The sequence below is a fragment of the Manis pentadactyla genome, chromosome 9 (assembly GCF_030020395.1).
Source record: "Manis pentadactyla isolate mManPen7 chromosome 9, mManPen7.hap1, whole genome shotgun sequence".
Taxonomy (NCBI): domain Eukaryota; kingdom Metazoa; phylum Chordata; class Mammalia; order Pholidota; family Manidae; genus Manis; species Manis pentadactyla.
Window position 1 is genome coordinate 125,657,165 of NC_080027.1, and position 19,576 is coordinate 125,676,740.

The 19,576-nt window shown below is 59.1% G+C and overlaps 1 protein-coding gene across 2 annotated transcripts; it reads left to right on the top strand.

The window, feature by feature from the left end:
* Positions 1–5,747: 5,747 nt before the first annotated feature.
* Positions 5,748–19,286, top strand: LAD1 (ladinin 1). 2 transcript variants are annotated; one of them, XM_036909494.2, is made up of 10 exons: positions 5,748–5,965; positions 12,522–12,659; positions 13,966–14,767; positions 15,283–15,387; positions 16,161–16,204; positions 17,409–17,481; positions 17,586–17,723; positions 18,028–18,114; positions 18,352–18,426; positions 18,739–19,286. In XM_036909494.2, exons 1-10 carry the CDS (start codon positions 5,928–5,930, stop codon positions 18,742–18,744), a joined length of 1,506 nt encoding a protein of 501 aa, XP_036765389.2. In that variant the 5' UTR covers positions 5,748–5,927; the 3' UTR covers positions 18,745–19,286. The 2 variants fall into 2 exon arrangements, 1 of the variants encoding a protein (XP_036765389.2); XR_008999462.1 differs by lacking the exon at positions 17,409–17,481.
* The last annotated feature ends 290 nt before the right edge of the window (positions 19,287–19,576 follow it).

The window sequence follows — 19,576 nt, forward strand, 5'->3', positions numbered from 1 at the left end:
GGATCCCTGAGCAAAGGTGAGGTCTTTCTTCAACCTTAAGCAGGGTGGGAACCAGGATGGAGAGACTGGGACAGTGTGGGGGAAGTCTGCCACACACTGACACCCAACAGCTGCCGCTGGCCATGGGCCCGGGGCGCCTCCCTTGGTGGTAGGAATGCTCGGGGCAGAATGATGTGCTGCCACCCCTGTCCCCTACCAGGTCCCTTCCCCTTGGGGTAGGATGCTGAGCCACTGCCTGCCTGAAGCCCACCTTGCAGCAGGGTGAGCCAGGCAGGCCCAGTGCCCAGAGCTGCAGGGCTAAAGGGCCCGGCTGAAGGAGGGAGTGAGTTAAACATTAGCCCCACTGGCCCCCCGCGAAGTGAGTCAGACTCCTTGCAGGGTGCCGGGCTGGGCAGCCAGGGGGGGCAGTTTCGTTCCAGGTGGGTGACCAAGCTACGGAAGCCTGGGACAGGTCACTGGGACCAGCGCAGGTGGCAGCTTCCTCTCCTGACCCCAGCAGGGTTCTCTCCTCAAAAATCCCCTAAGCTTGTCAGCGTGCAGGTCGTCCACTGGGGGTGTGGGGCCAGGGCATTTTCTCACTCCTAGGACAGGCTCCCAAGCTGACCTGGGGGTCCTCTGAGGCCATGCCTGGGCAGTGTGAGCCTCCATAGCCCGTGGCATGGGCACAGGTCACTGCAATCAGCGTCAGAGGCCGGTGAGGGAGTGACTCACTCAAGGTCACAGAGCTGATCTGGTGAAAACAGGTCCCTGGACCCCCAGGATACTGAGAAAACTGGAGGTGGGCAAAGGCAGAGGTCCAGTGACATGAGCAGGTGGCCCATCTCTGGTCCCGGACCAGCACCTGCCTGGCCCCAGTGCCACCTAGCCTTCTCACTGGTAGGCCAGGCTGGGCGAGCCTGACCCTTTGCTCAGGGTTCAGGAGAGAAGGATGGCCTCCCCTGGGTGCCAGGGCGGTGTTCCAAACTAGGACCCACTGGGCGGAGTGTGTGCATGAGCACTCACAGCTGGTCATCCGAGGGCTGAGCCAGATGTGTGCACACAGCAGCTGGCTTGCACGTGAGTTTGACAGATGCGTGGGTGTCCCTGTCCTGACCCCAGCAGGTAGTCGTGCGCTGCTGCTTTGGGGCCCAAGTCTCCACTTTTCTGCTGTAATATGCGGAAACCAGGGCCTGTGGGGTGAAGTTTCCAAGGAGCTAAAGGCATACATCAAAAAGGGCCCTCCTTTGTTCTGAAAGCATGCGTGCCTTAATGTTAGTGCTATAGTATTAAAATATCCTTTACTTACAGGTGGGAGATAGTGGGTGGTCATTGTTTCTTAAATGTTCTTACTTCACAAAATAAAAGGGTAACAACACCATTTGGGTATTCATATTTTAAAAACTATTATTAGTTTGTAAAAACCTAAAGCCAGGGACCCACTACCCCAGATTCTTTTGGGTGTGGGTCTTAGCAGCTCATTCATTTCTTTTCTGCCTCCCCCAGGAGTGGCCAGCGTGGCAGTTGATCAGGGGGGGCGTGTGAATGGGAACGGACCTGAAATGTCAGGGTGTGACCTCCAGCCCCCGCTGGTTTGGGGCCGGGAATCCCCCTTCATCTCTGCTCTGGCCTCTGCGGCGGGGATTCCAGAGTCCGACGCTGGTTCTGGGAGGGGAGGGGAGAGGGGACCCTTTCCTCTGCTGCTGCCAGCTAGAAAGTCTTGAAAACCCCTTGTCCGTCCCCAGGGGATTCCTGGTGTGACAAGCCCCATCTCTGTGGACTCTCCCCAGAGGAAGTGACCAGCACATGCTTGTGGTTTAATGTACCTAACAGTATAAGAACACAAAATGGGCTCCACATGCCGAGCACTACGTGTGAGAACTAGGGTATCGCAAATACTTTCGAAGCTCCTGTGTGTCCTGATGTAATCATAGCCCTTCCCCTCGCAAAGGTAAACAAAATCCTCAACTTTGTGTTTATTATTGGTTCTCTTTATAAGAGATACTACATGTTTATGAATCCCTAAACAATCTACCATTTGCTTTTGTTATTTGTTACTTTTTTGTCAACCTGACATAAACACATGATTTCGGCTTTTTCCCCTTTGAGGATGAGGTTGTAAAGTTCATTGATGTGCTACATTTGTCTGTAGTTCATTTTCACGACTACGAAATGATGAAATGTTGAAAATTCCACCACTTACTCCTCCGTCTTCTTGTGGATAGACATTGGGATGGTGTCCAGACTCCTGCTACTATTAGCAGTGCTGTATGGAGTGTCCATGCGCCTCTCTTCTGTTCCTCATGCTCACGAGTTTCTCTCCCAGGAGGGCGACTGGTGGGACATCGAGGACAGCCTCCCCTTTGCTGGGTTGTGCCATGTAAACACCTACCAGCAACTGTGAGGTTGCTGACGGTCTATATCCTGGTTTTACAAGATCCTCAAGGCCGAGGGTTAGGGATGCTTAGAACCCCCAGATCTGTTTCTCCCTGACCCAGTTCCCAGTGTCACCCTCGGCGGGGCCTTGGGCCACTCAGGTTTCCTGTTCTTCTTCCCAGCAGGTTAGTGACATTCTCCTTCCCTTTGCTGAGGACCTGCTACACTAGGCATAGTGTCGAGGGGAGGCTGGGGTGAATAAGACATTTTGTCTCTTCTCAAGACACCCCCGAGATGTTGGGGAGTCAGAACATGAGCACAGGTACCTTGAACACTAACCCCCTGTCCTCGGGAATCAGCCCCCATCTCTTCTGCAGTTCACGGTTGGGCCCTAAGGAAGCATAGGCAGAGCCACGTCCTGCGCTCCCACAGCCAGCACCCGGCCGTCAGCTGGCCAGCTCCACTCAGCTTTCTTTACGATCTCACATCCTAGTGAGTAGGGGCCAGGGGTGCTGCCAGTCCTCTCACAATGCATAGCCAGCCCCCAGCCAAGAGCTGTCAGGCCCCAAATGTCAATAGTACTGAGGTTGAGAAGCCCACGGTGGATCAAGTCACTCTCCTCCCTAAACTTCCTGCACGGTCGGCTCATCAGTGGCCCCTGTATTCACCCAGCACCCCGCAGCTGGGGAGGTGGGAGTCACCTAGATCTCCCCTCATTCACCACCTGGAGTCAACCAACTCCATCTTGACAATTCAACCTTCCAAATCTCTTGCCAACACCTTCTCCCGCTCGTCCTGGCTGCCATTGCTCAGGATCCTCATTTCTCCAGTCCTTAAACACCTTCACTTTCTGCCTCCATGTCTTTGTTTGTTCTGTGTTCTGTAGCTGGGAGCCTTTATCACCTTTCTGGCAACTGAATTCCAGTTACCCTTCAAGACCCAGCCCAGATGTTCTTTCCTCTTGAAAAATTCCCCAATCCTTCCATTATAATTGATCCCTCCTGATGACACAATTTCAGTTTTTATCAGTCTCTTGTGAGTGAGGTTTGGGTATATGCACGCCTGTGAATATACATGTGCAGGTGTGAGCCACAGTGGGTGCCTCCACCATGGAGTGTGACTGTCCTGCCGTCAGGAGCCAACCGAGCCCTCATCATCTTCGTCTCACTGACTGTCACGGCCATTTGCTGATTGTAGGAGATAGAATTATGTCTCCCCCAAAAGATATGGTCAATTCCTAACCCCTGGTACCTATGAATGTGACCTTATTGGGAAAGGGTCTTTGCAGAAATGGGATCCTACTGGACTTGGGTGGTGGGGGGCCTTAAGCTAATGACCAATGTCTTTGTAAGAAGAGGGACATTTGGACAGAGACACAGGAATTCCATGTGACCTGAAGGCAGAAATGGGAGAAACACAGCTGCCAAGCCAAGGAACTCCGAGGACGGCTGGCAGCCACCGGAGCTATAGAAGAAGTGAGGAAGATCCTCCCAGCGCCTTTGGAGAGAGCACAGCTCTGCTAACAGCTTTATCTCCGACTTCTAGACTCCAGAACCGTGAGAAAATAAAGTTCTGCTGTTTAAGCCACCCAGTTTGTGGAACTTTGTTTCAGCAGCCCCAGGAAGGCACTATATTAGTACAGCTCCAAGTGCAGTGCCTGGCACACAGAGGTGTCGGGGAAACACACAGTGCCCGCCCTCAAGGGGCTTTCGGCAGTACGGCAGTACATGACCTACTTTCCCTTACTTCCAGGGTTGTCTGTATACCAGCCTCCTGTGTCTTTGGGTTTCTATATCCACAGAGAGGATTTTGGACTTTTAGATATGTGACTGTCCTCTGGCTTCTCAAAGTAATCCTGGAAGGGTCATGCTTCCAGTGATTCTGAGTATTTTTACTCCTAAGTTGAGGGGCCACGACCCACAAAGCATGAGAAGAACATTCCCAGGTCCCCGTGGAGACAGCGGGCTCTCCAGGCAATGCCGGGTCCTGGGTCAGAGGCTACAGGGTCATTGATTACTGCCATTCCCTCTTTGTCTCTTCCTGGAAGAGCAAACAGGGTCCAGCCTTGGCCCCTGCTCAGAACTCCCTGGGGCCCTATCGGCTCTCACACTGCTCTGAACTGTCACCAGCACTCAGCTACGGACACATTTGATCTCCACAACCTGGAAGGAAGCAGGGCAAAGTATCAGTATTTCTACTACACAGACGAGGACACTGTGATTTGCCCCAAATCACATGTCTCATAAATGGCAAATCAGAGTTCAAAGCCAGGTGTCCAGGCTCCCAGTCCAGCATTCATTCCTTGAACCTCATTCCTCAACTCCAGGGTAAGAAAGGAAGGCTCCCTACAGGAGGGCGTGTCTTTTTTGGAGGAGATGCCCTCTCAGGCTACCTGTGTGTGTGTCTCAGCAGCTGGCTTGCGCTTCACTATGCGATCTCAGAGCTGGAAGGCCCTGCAGAGACCATCAGTGCCCAAGGGGAGCGAGGCCCAGCAGAACGCTGGTGGTTCCGGGTCCCCGTCCCTGTCCCCATCCCCGCATCATTGCCTCCTGCTGTCTGGGGCTGCACCTCATTCCTCTCGGGCAGGAACTGCTCTGCTGACCTTGCAGTTCTGATCCATTAGGGAAGATAAGATTCCTCAGCTCAGCGACTGGCCCTCCTGCAGCCCATCTGAGGCTGGTTCCTGGGTTGAAAGCACCTAGATAGAAAGTACCCACCAGCCAGAGGTGCCTCAAGGCACTGCAAAATTCCAGCGCTAGTCTCTGTGTTCGGTCCCTCCCTCCAGGCGGAAAAGCTGAGCTTCCTCTGCCCCGTCACACACTCTGTGCCTCCAGCCCCAAGTCCGGTGTCGGTGGGGGGGAGACAGTGCCTTTGACATTCATTGTGTTTTCGGGGCTGTGGGAACTCCGGTGTTTGCTTAACTGAACCCGACAATCTCGTTTTGGGAGCAGCTGGCCGCCTACGGGGCGTGTGTGTAGTTTTGCAGCCCCACAGGGGAAGCACCGCGCCGCTCGGGTCGTGGGCTTTAGGGGCGGTGGGCCGGCAGGTTCGGGAGCCCGGGGCGGGGACGGCGCGTCCGGGGAAGGCCCAGGTGGCGCCCGGGGCTCGAGACCCGAGATCTCCGGTCCTGCTCTGACTTTCCCGCCCGGGTTTTCTTGGCCAAGTCGGTTTCCCCGCAAGGAGCTCAGCCTGACCCCGTCCTCGGGCCTCCGCCCCACCCCCGGCACCCGCGGCCACGACGCCTGCGGGCGGAGGCGGCGGCCGGGCGCCGGGCTGGTCCGACCGGTTCTGGGCAGGAGCCCCCCCTCCGGTCCCAGGCGGCCGACCCCCCGCGCGGGGCCCGCGGTCCGGCGGTCCGCCCGGCGGCCGTCGGGCAGTCCGCGCCGCGCCGGGGCCGGAGCCGAGGTCCGCGCGGCCCGGGCGGGATGCCCCCGCGGGGCCGCCCCCGGGCGGCAGGTGGAGCGCCGGGCGGGCGCGGGGGAGGCCATGTGACCCGCCCGGGCCGGCGGGGCGGGGCGCGCAGGTGAGGCGGCGGCGGCGCGGGGCGGGAGCACACGGCCCGCGGCTCCGGCAGCATGTCCGTCGGCAGGAAGGACTGGTCGGCGCTGTCCAGGTGAGCGCGGGGAGCCGGGCCCGGGCCGGACCTCGGCCTGGCCGCTCCGCAGCGGGCGCAGAGCTGGGGGACGCCCCGGGGCCAGGGTGGGTGGTACCCCCTCCTCCACAGCAGCCTTCTCCCCTCCCCTTGGGGCCTGGGGCCGCAGAGGGTCCCTGGCCCGGAGAGCCGCCCGCAGGGCCGAGGCCGGGGCGGTGTTGAGGAGTCACCGTCCGGCCTCATTTCCCGAGAGAAGCCCCCCTCGCGGCCCCGTTCCTCTAGGGAGCGGTAGGGGGGGCCGCCTTTATGGTCTGAACACAGGGGCCAGTGAATGGGACCAGAGGGAAGCAGACCCCCCCCTTTCTTTGATGAGGCCCGAATTCTGAGCATGGCGTGCTGAGGTGGTGTCTGGTCTGGGTGACCTCAGAGAGGTGCTGCCCCCTCTGTGCCTCAGTCTTTGTTTGTGAGCTGGCTCCTCAAGGGTTCAGGGCACTGGGTATTTTATCCCTGCCTGCCGGACATCCTGTCAAGGGCAGAGAAGTCTGGGGTGGGGGCCTTCCTGGGGGCAGGCCCTCATCGCGGTGGGCGACCCCTGGTGCCTGCTCGGATGCTACCCTGCACCTGCCCAGGAAGGGGTCACAGGAGCATCTTCACCTCCTTATTCCCCACTGTCCCGCCACACACACACTTCTTGTCCTTAAGGAAACTGAGGCCCAGGCAGTAGCTCAGATCCCCATGCCTTTGATCCCCTAGGCTTTCACCAGGTAGAGAATGGCCTTTGGGCCCCTCCCAGGTGGTCGTTTAGGTACTGAGGACTTCAGTGAGGCCAGGGCTCTGCAGGTGCAGACCAGCACCCTCCCCAGGCCTTCCCCATCAAGGCAGATCTATTTTAGGTGTCCTCCCCGGCTCTGGGACCTCCTTCTCCCCTGCCTTCCGGAGGACTCCAGAGCTCTAGCACCCCGAGCACATCCTCCCCAGGGGTGGGGGTCCCCCTCCCCAGACCCTCAGGACTTCACACTCCTCTGAAGCCCAGTCCCCTGGAACTCCTTGTGGAGGGGCCCATGGGGTCTAGAGAGGGGAAAAGGTAAGCCCCAAGAGTGGAGGGACCTCGGTTCTCTGGAAAAGGAACCCAGGCTGCCACAGAGGTGGGACACACCCCAGGGAAGGTCTGTGCTGAGGGTGGGGCCGGGGGGTCAAGGCCTTGGACTCTATGTGGGACAACTGCCCGGGTTGATGTGGGAGTGTCTTTGCTGCTGGGTGGGGGCCTGTTAGTGCCTATGGAGAGCGCCTGTATGGATGTGTGGGCACAGGTGTGGGCAACGGGTTTGCGGCCTGTGCAGTAGGAGATGTGTGTGCGGGTGGTAGCTTCTCAGGTAGCTGAGCTTGGGCCTTGGGGGTCCCAGTTTGTTTGGTCCGAATGTTTATTGAAGATTTCAGTACAGGCACTGGGTTAAAAATACAAGCAGACACCATTTTCTCAGGAGCTCACAGCCTGGTGGGATGTATGTGATTCTGTGTCTGAGAACATGCCTGGATATGTACAGGGTGTGTGTGGGGGGTGGGTGGACAGCTGGAACTTTGAAAATGCGAGCAGGGTCTGCTGCTGAGGTGGACCTGGTCTCACGTGGCTGCAGGGTGGGGCCGAGTTCCCATGGGGTGTCCAGGGTAAGTGCCAGGGCAGCCCTGGGGAACCAGTCCTGCCACAGAGCCCCTGGCCTGGCCCCTGCCCGGCCCCAACCCGCAGGGAGCCCCGTGGGCATATACATCTGCTGCCAGCAGGCCCCCTGACGAGGCACCTGGAGCGGAGGACCGCTCCTGCCCTGGGTGAACAAGCCTCAGCGGGCAGGAGGGGAGGGGCTGTGAGTCACTGGGAGCCGAGCCTCTGCTGGGGAGGACTGTGAGGAGGGTGTGACTGGTATTGCCCCAGCCAGGGCCCTGCGGGGAGAGGAGGGCCAGCCTGCTGCCCATCCTTGGCATGAAGTAGAAATTCCTGTGTTCCAGCTCTGTGAGGGGGGCAGTGGTGAGCTCCTGGCTGGGTGCCCTGGTCAGTGGCCTGGTGACGGGTGAGGCTGGGTTGGGCCTGTCCATGGGGGGTGAGGATCTGAGAGCGCCCAGGACTGAGCTGCCAGTGGTTAATCATTCCCCTGCCTGGGCCTTGAGCAGCCCCTGCACCTCCCAGTGCTGCCCAGTCCTCTCCGACACCTCTCCCTGGACCGGCAGAGCTAGAAGGGTCCTGTGACCATCCATGGTGGTCCCTCATTGCCCCTCATTGGCCAAGGGGGCCTAGGCCTGACCCACCAAGGCCTAAGGCCATACAGCCAGTCAGAGCTGGGCCTCCCTGCCCTGTGCCAGGCCTGGGCTCTCTTGTATGTCCTTTCCTTCCAAGATTTGCAAATCCTCCGTGAGCCCCAGGTTCCCCTAAGGCTTCCAGGGCAGTCCTCTCACCCTGCCTCTACCTGAATGGGAGCAGCTGAGCCCTGGCCTGGTTTTTGAGCTGCTTTGGGTCTCCCACAGGGTTGTTCTCCTGAGGTCCTCCTCCATCTTTCCTGTGTAGCTGATGGCAGGGCTGTGTGTGCAGCAGAGGGAAGGCTAGCAGCCCCTGTGCAGGGCCCAAGAGAGGGTGTGTGTCCCCAAGTGAAGGCCAGGAGAGAGGAAAGTGAAGGCCTGGCTCTGGAGCCCAGAAGGTCAGTGTGTTCGCTACTGGCCTTCCCCGAACCTCTGCTCTCCCAGGTGCACTGCGAGCCTGTCCTGGGGTGGGGAATCCCGCTTGGACAGAGGCCCTCCCAGGCTCTCCCAAGAACTGGGGCTCCTCTCCAGTTTAGGGCCAGCCCTCCCAGGACTTCGTTCCTGGCCCTTGGTTATGGTTAAGGGTGTGGGCTTTTGAGAGGCTGACCTAGGTTGGAATTCTTGGTTCCTTCTCTTTTGCTTCCTGTGCTGTTTTGGGAGAGAGAACCCCTATGAGCCTCAGTTTCCTCATCTGCAAACTTTCCCTGACAGGGTAGCCGTGAGGTTTAATGTCAACAATTTTTGTAAAATGTTTAGGACGGTGCCTGGTGTTGCCACAAGCACGCAGTAGGGCCGTCACTTCTTCCTCTGTTCCCTCACTGACGGGTTTATCATAGCTCACACATTCAATAAGTATTTGTGTGCTACTCCATGTCCAGCACAGTTCTGGAGCCCTTAATGGTCATTTACTTATTACTGGGGTTTCAACAACTGCACCTGTTGAGGTCCCTCTTGAAGGTTGACCTCTGCCCCTCCTTCAGGTCTATCCATTTTCCCATCTCTAGGGGCTGATAGCTCTTGGCTTATTGGAGATAACATTTCTCCCCCAGGGTGGCGGTGGTGAAGTGATTTGCGTTTTGCTAGGGCACCAGGGGTTGAACGCGGGCGTGTGATTCCTCAGCAGCAGGGCAGGTGACCGTGTCACCTTGAGCAAACTGTGGGGTCATGGCATAAAGCCAGCGGATGCTCAAGGACTCCTGGGCCCCACCTCCCGCGACTCCAGCCCTGGAGACCCTTCAGGGGGCTTGAGTCATTTCCGAGGAGACCAGGCTCTGACAGTTCACACTCCATGGAGGGCCTCACTGGAGGGTAAACAAACATGCTGCCTCCCTGAGGGCTGAGGGGAGTGTGTGGGAACAGGGTTGCTCAGAACAGCCCAGCCACGGGTGTGGTCAGGGGGTTGTAGCTGCCGACTCTGTGGGTCGTGTCCCCAGTGGAGGGTCTCAGCTTTGGAGGGTAAGAGCTGGTCCCAGACAGGGACCAGAGCAGAGGATGCGTCCAAAAGAGGGCAGAGCTGAAAAGATGGCCTCAGCTGTAAGCCAGCTGAAGTTGGAGTTTCTAAGTCTGAACAAAGGGAGCCAAGGAGAGGCGGGCATGGGGTCTGGGCTCAGAAGAGACCATCGGCTCGCGGGTAGTGAAGGAATGTGGGATCAGTCTGCGAGTGTGCGTATCTCACAGGGCTCACGGGAAGGCCCAGGGGATCTTATTTAAATTCTGTGGTCTCAGCCCTGGGCCCTTGATTTGCATCCACTTACGGAGGTAGAGTAGAGACATGCCTGGAGCAGGAGGCATTGATTTTCTCACCAAGAGCTGCCCTGATGATCAGAATTGGGAGGTTCTGGAAGTTTCCCATGCAAAGGCAGCTCCTTGCCTGTGGGATGATGGGTAGGTGCTCATTTTCCAGAGGCAAAGAGATGGGCAGATTGCCTTTGAGGGAGCTTGGGATATGCTCCCCTCCCTGTTCACACTCTTCCTTATCAAGTGGAGGTTTGGAACTTGCCCGGGAGGAGAGCCCTGCACTTCTGAAAGTGGCATCTACACTTGGTATGTATTCTGAGCCAGGTGCCTTGCAGACACCCAGGTGCCCCATCCTGTGGTCTTTCCTCTCCCTGCAGGACAATGCCCTCACACTTTCTTTTGAAGCCTCTTGTGCCCTCTCCGCTCTTCTTATTCGCCTGTCTTTAAAAAGGAAACAAAATTTAAGATGTGTTCAGAGTGAGGAGACATCAGTGAAGAGCAAAGAAGACCGAGGCATTCAGCCAGGGAGATGGAGGAAAACCTGAAAGCGTGTGGACTGGGGGTAGGACTGAGTTCCAGTACCTCTGAGGGCGAGAAGCCCGGGCAGAGTAGTGAGCACACAGGTCCCTAGTCCCGTAGAGAGAGCAGCTCGGAGGCCGGAGCCAGAGCTGGACAGGAACTAGTAAGGAGACAATGGGGACCCAGAAAGAGGAGCTTCTGACCACCAGCAACTCTTCTGAAAAGAAAAATAAATGGGACAGTAGCTAGAAAAGATGTGTATTCAGGAATGTTTTTTAAATCGAGCTTTGACCCCTGATAGTGCCCAAGGGGAGACCTTGAAGCCACTGCCCTAACTCTGGGAGGGATGAGGAAGGCCTCTTCTAGATCCTTCCGGTCACTGGGAGGCTCCGGAGAGGCCCCGCCCGGCCGACCCCCGCAGCCTGCTGCTCCCTCATGCAAGCCTTCTCTTGGGGCTCCGAGGGAAGCCTCGCCTCCCGCCCCAACGGGCCCCCTGCCCTCTGACCTCCAGGCCTGCCCGGTCCCTCCCCTCTGCCTGGACGGCCTGTCTCTCCCCTGCCCCCCGTTGAAGTCCTGCTCGCCCGCTGAGGTCCGGCACAGGTTCAGTCTCTTCTGTGGGCCTGTCCGGGTGACGCTGGCCTGCAGTGACTCTTCTCCCCTGCAGGGCCATTTCTGCACTTTGCCTGGGGAGTTACTGGTGGAAACGCTTTCCTTTCTCACCGGAGAGTGGGTCTCTCCCAGGCAGCCTTGTTCCGGGAAGCCCGGTTCCTGACATGGTGCTGGCCCGGCCCAGTTGGCTCTGAAATGCGTTGGCTTTTGGCAGGGGTGGGTAGATGCAAGAGGAGGTGGTCAGGCAGGGAGGTGGGTGGGCAGGCGGAAAAGGCTGATCGGTGGGTGGGCGGGGATAGGTGGGGCAATGGTGGGTGACTGGGTGGATGGGTGTTTGGATTGACAGGTGGCTGGACCGGCAGGTGGGTGGGTGAGGGAGGAGATAGGTGGGTGAGGGAGGAGATGGGTGGGCTGGTGGGTGGCTGGCCCGCGATCAGAGTGACTGTGGGCAGGAACCAGAAGGAGGGTGTTTGGAGCCCCGTTGCTTCCCAACAGGTGGAGCTGGTTTTCTAAAAGGGGAAAGAGGCTTAAAGAGCTCCTCAAAAGTGAAGTGAAGATGATATTGGAATATTTTCCAGGAATAATTGGTCTTATTTGTGAGTCTCCACCCTCCAGAAGTGGAGAAATCCCATGGGTTGTTGAGTAATCCTGAGTTAGTTTCTCTGTGACTGTTCACTGAGGGATATTACCTCGGAATCCCAGGACCAAAAGGAGTAAAGACCCTCTCACGCTCACCTCCTCAGGCTGAACCGAGCCCACCTTCCCACATTCCTAGTCAGCGCCCGAGAGGCGGCCCCACGCGCCCACTCAGGGGTCCAGAGTAAAACCCCGCCGAATGGTTCTCGCCTTGGGTGGTTTTGCCCCCCAGAGGACATGTGCAATGTCAGGAAACATGTCTGATTGTCACAACGTGGTATCGAGTGGGTAGAGGTCAGGGGTCCTGCTCAATATCCTGTAATTCACCACAGTCCTGGGCACCACAGTCTCGGGCACCACAGTCCCGGGCATCTGGCCCAAACAGAAACGGTGCTGAGGTCCAGAAACTCTGGTGCCCTCCAAGTGCCTTTAGTAGCTTTAGTAGAAACGTAATGTCGGCCACAAATGTGAATCCATGAAAAGAAGCAAAAATAAATAGGAGATTAATTTTCATAATAGATCTCCCTTACCCCTGTGTATCCAAAATGCTGTCATTTCAACATATAATCAGTGTGCAGAATTATTCGTGGGATATTTTGGCCTGTGTTCGAGTCAGGTCTTGGAAGTCCAGTTGCAATTGCCCAGGCAGCCCCCGGATCAGGCCCACGCCATAGGTGCCTGCAGACAGCGCAGGCCAGGAGGGTGTTCGTCACCCCCCCCAGCCCCACCGGAGGCCACCTGGGGGCGGTCCTCAGTCTTTCCTGGGCTGCCCTGACCCCTCTCCCCCCAGCCTGGCCCGGCAGTGGTCTCTGGAAGACGAGGAGGAGCAGGAGCGGGAACGGCGGCGGCGGCGCCGAAACCTGAGCTCAGCCACGGACGACGGAGCTCCCGGGCTCAGCCAGAGCGGAGCAGGGCCGACGGCAGAGAGGTGCTAGGGCCGGGTGGGCGCGGTGTCCTTTCCCTCCGGGCGGCGGGGATGAGCATGCAGCCCCGGACTGCGCAGCGTGTGTGGCTTGCCCAGGGAATGAGGCTGGAGGGCCTGCAGGAGGACTTGAGGCCCCTTACCCACCCCAGGCCCTCCTCGGCCCAGCCAGGCCCCACCCTCTTCAGAGCAGTGATCGCTCCTGTCTGTCGACACTGCCCATGAATACTGTGCTGGACAGCACCCAATTAATCCTTACAGTGTCCCTGGGAGAGGCATGGTTACCCCATCTCACAGGTGGAGAGACCGGGTCCAGGAGTACAGAGGTGGCCGGCTGGGACTGCACACCTGAACGCGGGCAGGGCCAGAACTGTCATCCAGATCTCAGGCTGTGGCTCAGCTCTTTCCACATAGAAAGGCTGCCTCGCCCTAACCCCGACCCTCCCTAATTCACTTCTGACGGGAGGAGCACTGGGGCGAGCCCTGACCCTAGATTCTAGGGGCCTGGGGGACAGGAAGAGAAGGGCCGGAATGTCCTGGATGTCTCACAAAACGAGTCTCATTTTACCTTCTAACAAGCCCAGTGTGTAGATATGGAAACTGAGGCTCAGACAGTGAATTAATTTGCCCCCAAATCGCATGGAGAGCAGGGTGATGAGGCAGGAAAAGAAAAGAATCTCCTTTTGCTAGAGGGCATGGGCTGTGGGTTTTGGACAGTCCTGTCATATTGCTCTCGTGCCTGTGGGTCCCCCAGAGAAGGCACAGGAGAGGGTGTGTGTCTTCATCCTGGCAGCACAGATACCTGGCTGCCACCCAGTCCCAGCAGCACTCATGCGCCTAACAGGAGTGCAGGATGGGGTACCAGAAACTTCGGGTTCTACACCTGGCTCACCACTAATAAGCTGTGTGATCTTTGATGCATCCCTGAATATCTCTGGTCTGCATTTAAGCTGCAAAGGGCAGGGACTGTATTTATTGCTTTCGACCTTCCAGCACAGGGCCTGGTACATATAAAGGAATTGTTTAATCAGGTTTTGTGGCTTGGTTCTGAACATGGCATGGTAGGGCCTTACAGAGATTTATAACCTTTAAAAGCATGGTGTACTTGGTTCAAATGATATCTTGGATGCCCAACATGTAAAGCAGATGAAAGGAATCTATGCTGAGGTGATGGGGAGGCCAGAGCTCTACTTCCTGACCCCTCCCTGGGGGCCCTGGTAGCAGCCACTGGGGCACGTACACCCCGGGGTCTCGCCCACCTCTGACATTCTCTGATTCTGTCTCCCACCCCACCTCCCATCTGCTGGCTCAGACTGCCCAGCGTGGAGGAAGCAGAGCGGCCCAGGCTACCGCCCCAAGCCTGCGAAGATGAGGATGAGGACATCCCGGGCATCCTCAGGACGCGGCAGGAGCGGAGGCAGAGGCGGCAGATGGTGGAGGCTGCACAGGCCCCTGTCTGGGAGAGGCTGGAGGCAGAGCCAGGGAGGGACAGCGCAGGCCCTGGGCAGGCCAAGAAGCAGCCCCTCTTGCCCAAGAAAGAGGTGGAGCTGCCCCCTCGCCGGAGACTCAGCCGGGAGCAGCGGGGCCGCTGGGCTGGGGAGGAGGAGAGTGCGGTGGGCAGTGAGCCGGCGGGTGGGGAGAAGGGGGTCTCGGAGAAGACCCCGGTCTTGGAGAAGTCCCCCGGTCCAGAGAAGACTTCAGCACTTGAAAAGAGACTGATGTCAGGGGAAACCTCCACCCCTGAGGAGACCGTGGGCCCTGAGCAGACATCCGTGCTGGAGAAGACAGTGGTGTTGGAGAAAAGAGCCATCGCGGAGAAAAAGTCAGTTCTAGAGAAAATGAGTGTGTCAGAGAAGCTGCCAGGGAAGACGTCAGGCTTGGAAGGGAGACTGGTATCCGAGAAAGCACTGCTCTTTGAGAAGCCACTGGTTTCAAAGAGGGCAGCAGCCTCGGGGCGCCCTGCCCAGGAGCAGCCAGCCTCTGGGGGAAGCCGGTCTGCCTCCAGCGAGCAGAGAGGAAGGGCCCTCCCGGAGAAGAACCCTCTGTCCTTGGCAGGACAGGGGGCGGCAGGCCCTCTGCCTGCGGCTGCCCGCCTCCCACCCATCACACTCCAGGTGGGCGTGCCCCTGCCCCTCCCATCCTCCCCAGCCGCCCCCAGTCCTGCCGAGGGGGTCCCTGGCTCCCTTGCTGTCCCCTGGCCTCCCCCCTTCAGGCTGGCTTTGGCATTTTCTTCTTTCTCAACCTGCTTCCAGCCACCGTCAGACTAGGGGACACCGAGACAGGGGCAGGCTGCTGGCAGATGAGGGGCATCAGCTGTGTGCTGGGGGGCACCTGGCAGCTTGCGGCACTTCCTCCTCCAGAGCCTGGACGGCAGGACACCAGCAATTGCTTGGGAAGCCTTGACTCCTGCCCCAAGTTCCCAGGGAGGCTCTGCCCGGTGGCCTGGCACTGCGGCACTGCGTCCCCGGCGCCTGCAGCAGGGGTGGCAGGGCAGGAGGCAGCAGAGGGAGGACTGGCTTATGCCCCCCCTCCTGCAGTTCATGGGCTGAGCCAGGCCACATGGGGTCCCCGTGGCAGCTTGGGCTCCGGGCTGCCCAGACCTGCTGTGTGACACCCCCACTGCCTCCAGGTGAAAATCCCCAGCAGGGAGGAAGGGGTGGACACCTCCTCACCCTCCCAGGCCACCTACAGCAGCTCCCTCAAGCGCTCCAGCTCCAGGACCATCTCCTTTCGGGTGAGGGCCTGGGCACCTTTGTCTCCAGCCCAGCGGAGGGCAAGCCCGGGATGCCAGCCGGCATTACAGCGTAGGGCCTCGGTTAGATGTCAGGAGGGCGCTGTGGGTGGAGAGGGCCCTTGGATTTTCATGGGTGGCCCGGAGCAGAGGAAGCTGATCCAATGAAGGAGAGCAGGCTAGTGACCTGGAGGGTGGGTGTGCGTGAGCCTGAGCAGCCCCACCTACTGGGGAAGGCCGGAGCTGAAGGAATGTGGCCCAGGGCAGGCACCCTGCACCTGCGGCGCCTGTGCCCTCCTGGCTGCGCAGCCTTTGCTCTGAGAGGACAAACCGTGTGGACGGGGGACTCTCGTCTCCCTTATCCTGTGTTTACTCTGTAGTTCCTCTGTTCACCGGGTTTTTGAATCACTTTGTACTGACTTTGTGCCCCTGATGGGTGCCAGACCCCAGGGAGGACGCTGGGGCCTGGTTGACCAGCGCCTGTCCCTGGGCCCTGGGGCTCATGGGCAGTGAGGAGGTGGACAGGAAGACGGGGTTGCAGGTACCCCTAGAAGAGGTGGGGTTCAAGCAGCGGCTCTGACCCGGCCTGGTGGGTGGAGGTGGCATGTCTAAGGCAAGAGAAGGGCCTTTAGCAGAGGGCCGGTCTGGGTCCAGCAGTGGAGGAGGGCGGGGGTCTGAGGAGGGGGAGGGAGTATTCTGAGGGCAGAGCCTGCCCCTGAGGAAGCTGTGGCCCCCCTGGGACCCCCACACATCCATTCCTCGCCTTCTCATTTCAGATGAGCCCCAGGAAGGAGAACTCGGAAACAACCTTAACCCGCAGGTCAGGGGCCTGCAGGCTCTGGCTGTCTCGCACCTGCTCACGTTCAGCCTGTGTTTGCTGAGCACCCGCCACCTGTCCTCGAGCCATGTGGTGCCATAGGACACGTGAGGGGAAGGCAGAGTCCTTGGCAGGGCTGCAGCTCCTGCAGGGAGACTGGGTTAACATGAGGGACAGAGGCCCGATGAGATGGAACAGGGAGGGGAGAGACCCAGGAGGGCTGCTCGGAGGAGGAGGGCTTCCATGGGCTCGGAAGGTAGAGGAGGGTTTAGCCTTGGTGTGGAGGGGGACGAGGGGGAGGAGGGCTTCCATCTGAAAAACACAAACAAACCTGAAAGAGGATCCGAAAAGCAGCTGTGCTTCTGTGTTAGGGGTTTCATGCGCTCACGCTGCACCCGCCTGCCCCCAGCGGCTGAGACTGCTGTCCTGGGCTGGGACAGGGAGCGCGGGTGCGGGTGGGGCCCACAGATGAATAAGCACAGTTCCTACTCTCAAGCAGCTCACATTCGACCATGAACGTTTAAGAGCCACCCAGCCTGGAGGTGCCGGGATAGGGAGACAAGGGGCTGGGCGCTCCCGAGCGGCTGTAACAGCTCAGCCTGCCTGAGCTGGGAGCGGGACAACGTCACAGAACAATGGGTGTCTGAGTGGGGCTTGAGGAACTCGCTTTTACAGATGGAAAATCAAAGGAATGCATTTTAAATAGAGGGCATAGCATGTGGAAAGGCACAGAGTATGAAAAGCCTGGGGTGTCTGGTTGGCTGGCACGTGAGCACGTGGAGAAAGGGGCTGGTGGGGGGGCACGCTGGTGTCAGGAGTGGGGCAGGGACCAGATCACCACAGCCTTGGAGCTGTGCTGTCTGGGGCTGCCGGCAGGGGGAGGGGGTAGAAGGTAGGCAGGGTGGAGAGGAAGGAGGTTCCGGAGATGTTCTGAGCTGCAAGCACAGGACGGGGGAGAAATGGCAGGTATTTCTGATATTGAGGATGTTTTCCTGGATGAGATGTTTCTAGGGAGGTAGGGAACGTCCGTGGAGTCTGTAGATTTTCACCTTGGCCAAGTCATTCTAGTGTCACTCAGTGATGGAGGTCACATTCTCTTTGCCGACATGGTGGGGTGGAGGGCTACTGCTCCTCAGGCTTGGGGGGCGGGCCTGGCGTCTCCTGGGGAGGGACTTCGCCTGGCCTGCATCACCCTGTCACCTTGCAGTGCCAGCGTGAGGCTTCCGGTCAGCACAGCCCGGCTGGGCGAGAAGCTGAAGAGATACCACACTGCTGTGCAGGTGGGCAGGCTCTTGCAGGGAGGAGATGGCAGCTGACCCGGGTGGTGGCCATGGCCCGTGCCCCTCACCCTTGAGGGCCCGTGGTCTGTGTGCTCTGTTCCCAGAGATCGGAATCTGTCAAGTCCCCAGGCTCTTCCCGCACCGAGTTCTTTGTGGCTCCCGCGGGTGTTGCCAGCAAGCGGCACCTCTTTGAGAAGGAGGTGGTGAGCCGGAGCCAAGCGGAACCAGCCTCTGGCAGGAAGGTGAGAGGCTCGGGCCCAGCCGCGCATCTTCGGGCTGCTTAAGCCTGAGGCCTCCAAACCTAGAACCCTGGACCGGGCAGTGCTGGAAAGCTCTGTATTGTCACGTGTCAGTTTGGACAGGACCTGCCGTTGACTTGAGTCACCGTTCCTGAAGCCAAGTCTCCTGGGCTGTGCACGTCACTCCCTGGGGGATGTACTGGGTGGATACAGGGACGGGGTCGGGTCCCATCCTGTGCCAGGGCCTCTGGAAGTGCCGTGCTGTCGCCTGTGGCCCCGGCCCTGAGATGGGAGCTTCTCTTTTCAGGAGAACTTGAAGCTTTCAGGGGTTGTGACATCAAGGCTCAACCTGTGGATCAGCAAGACCCAGGAGCCAGGAGCTCAGGACCCCCAGGTGCCTTGCTCCTTCCTGAGGCCTCTGACTATGGGTCTTTCTGGTGGGATGACCTGGGTCAGCGGAGGGTTGAGCAGGGGCCATCCTCTGCGGGCGGGGAGGGCTATGATAAGCTGCGTCCGGGCAGCAGCAGAGAGGAGGCGTGGGCTCCTCTCTGTCATGGAGGGGAGGGGCCTGGAGATCCGAGCCCTTCTGGGTGTGCTGAGCCCCCATCTCCACCCTGACGCCCCCGCTCAGGAGGTGCAGAAAGAGTCAGAAGCCGCCAAGAGGACCCAGTGGGGAAGGAAAGCGGTCTCCTCCCTGGAGGCTGAGGTGAGAGGAGTGGGCAGGGGCTGGGCCGGGAGTTGCCACACCCCATGCCCACGGGCCCTCTGAGTGGCCTGCAGCTGCACAGTCTGCGTACCCAGGTTGCTCCAGACCTGCCTCCGGGCTGGTTTGACCCAACCTGGAGACCACTCCCCGAACCCCTCCACTGGCCGTGCTTTCCCCAGCACCGTGCCGAGTCCCCACCCCCTCCAGCCAGCAGATGCGGGATCTCTGGTGCGGTGTTGGCGTTCTGGTCCAGAGCCTGCCCTTCCTTCAAAGGGACGCCCTTCCCTTGTCCTGAGAGACCTTTGCCCGCAGGTGTGACCAGTCCTGCTGAGGCCCACCTGCCCATCTGCGTCTCAAGGGTCCTCCCCTCCTCATGCCACCTGCTCCCTTTCTGCCTCTGGACCTGAGACGGAAGGAATGCCGGGCAGACTCAGCCAGCAGCGGCCCAGCCTGGCGTCTGGGGGCAGGCGTGAGCACTCGGGGGCCTGCACGGCCCGTCCGGAGACGGAGCCTACTTCCTGCTCACTTCCAGGGCCAGGGCAGTGCCGTCTCAAGAACCCCAGGGTCACCTGTCCGAGCTCCTCCCGGCAAGCACCTCCACGTGCCTGTGACATCTCTGCCTCACGGAGGCCTGGCTTTATCCACCATGGTCCCTGGGGCCTGCCGGCAGCTTGCCGAGGCCCAGATCAGCCGGATCGGGAGGAGCTCGGTCTTCCCTGCGCCTCATCTCCCTGCTTTGTGCCCCTCACACCCCCGGCCCCCTGCTCTGTCTAGGAGCTCTGTGCCTTTTTGTGCCCCCTCACCCTCTCCCTAGAAAACCTGTTCTCAGGAAAAGCCTAATAAACTCGTTCACTCTCAGGTGTAAATGACTGATAATACCTTAAAAATTGATTCCTTTCTGGAGGCTTTGCTTTTTAGCTGGGACCAGTGGTGTGTAAGGAAGACTGGTCTGGCTGGGAGGAGGGGTCAGGCGGCATTTTCCCAGCAGTCCTTTCTCTTCCTCATGTCGTCCTGGGTCGCTACCCTCTTGTCCTAGCATAGTGACTTGGTAGGGTGCAGAAATGCTGCATATAGTGCCAGGTCTGCTGCCACACCACCCCTACCTAACACGCATTCTCCCCGAATGCAGTCTCCCATTCCCCCAACATCC

What these genes read in the sequence shown, in the direction of transcription:
- LAD1 (XM_036909494.2), top strand. Translation starts at nt 5,928, where the DNA reads ATGTCCGTCGGCAGGAAGGACTGGTCGGCGCTGTCCAG. An exon ending in TCCCACCCATCACACTCCAG is followed by an intron (nt 14,768 to 15,282) that starts GTGGGCGTGCCC and finishes CACTGCCTCCAG; the next exon opens with GTGAAAATCCCCAGCAGGGA. An exon ending in CCAGGACCATCTCCTTTCGG is followed by an intron (nt 15,388 to 16,160) that starts GTGAGGGCCTGG and finishes TTCTCATTTCAG; the next exon opens with ATGAGCCCCAGGAAGGAGAA.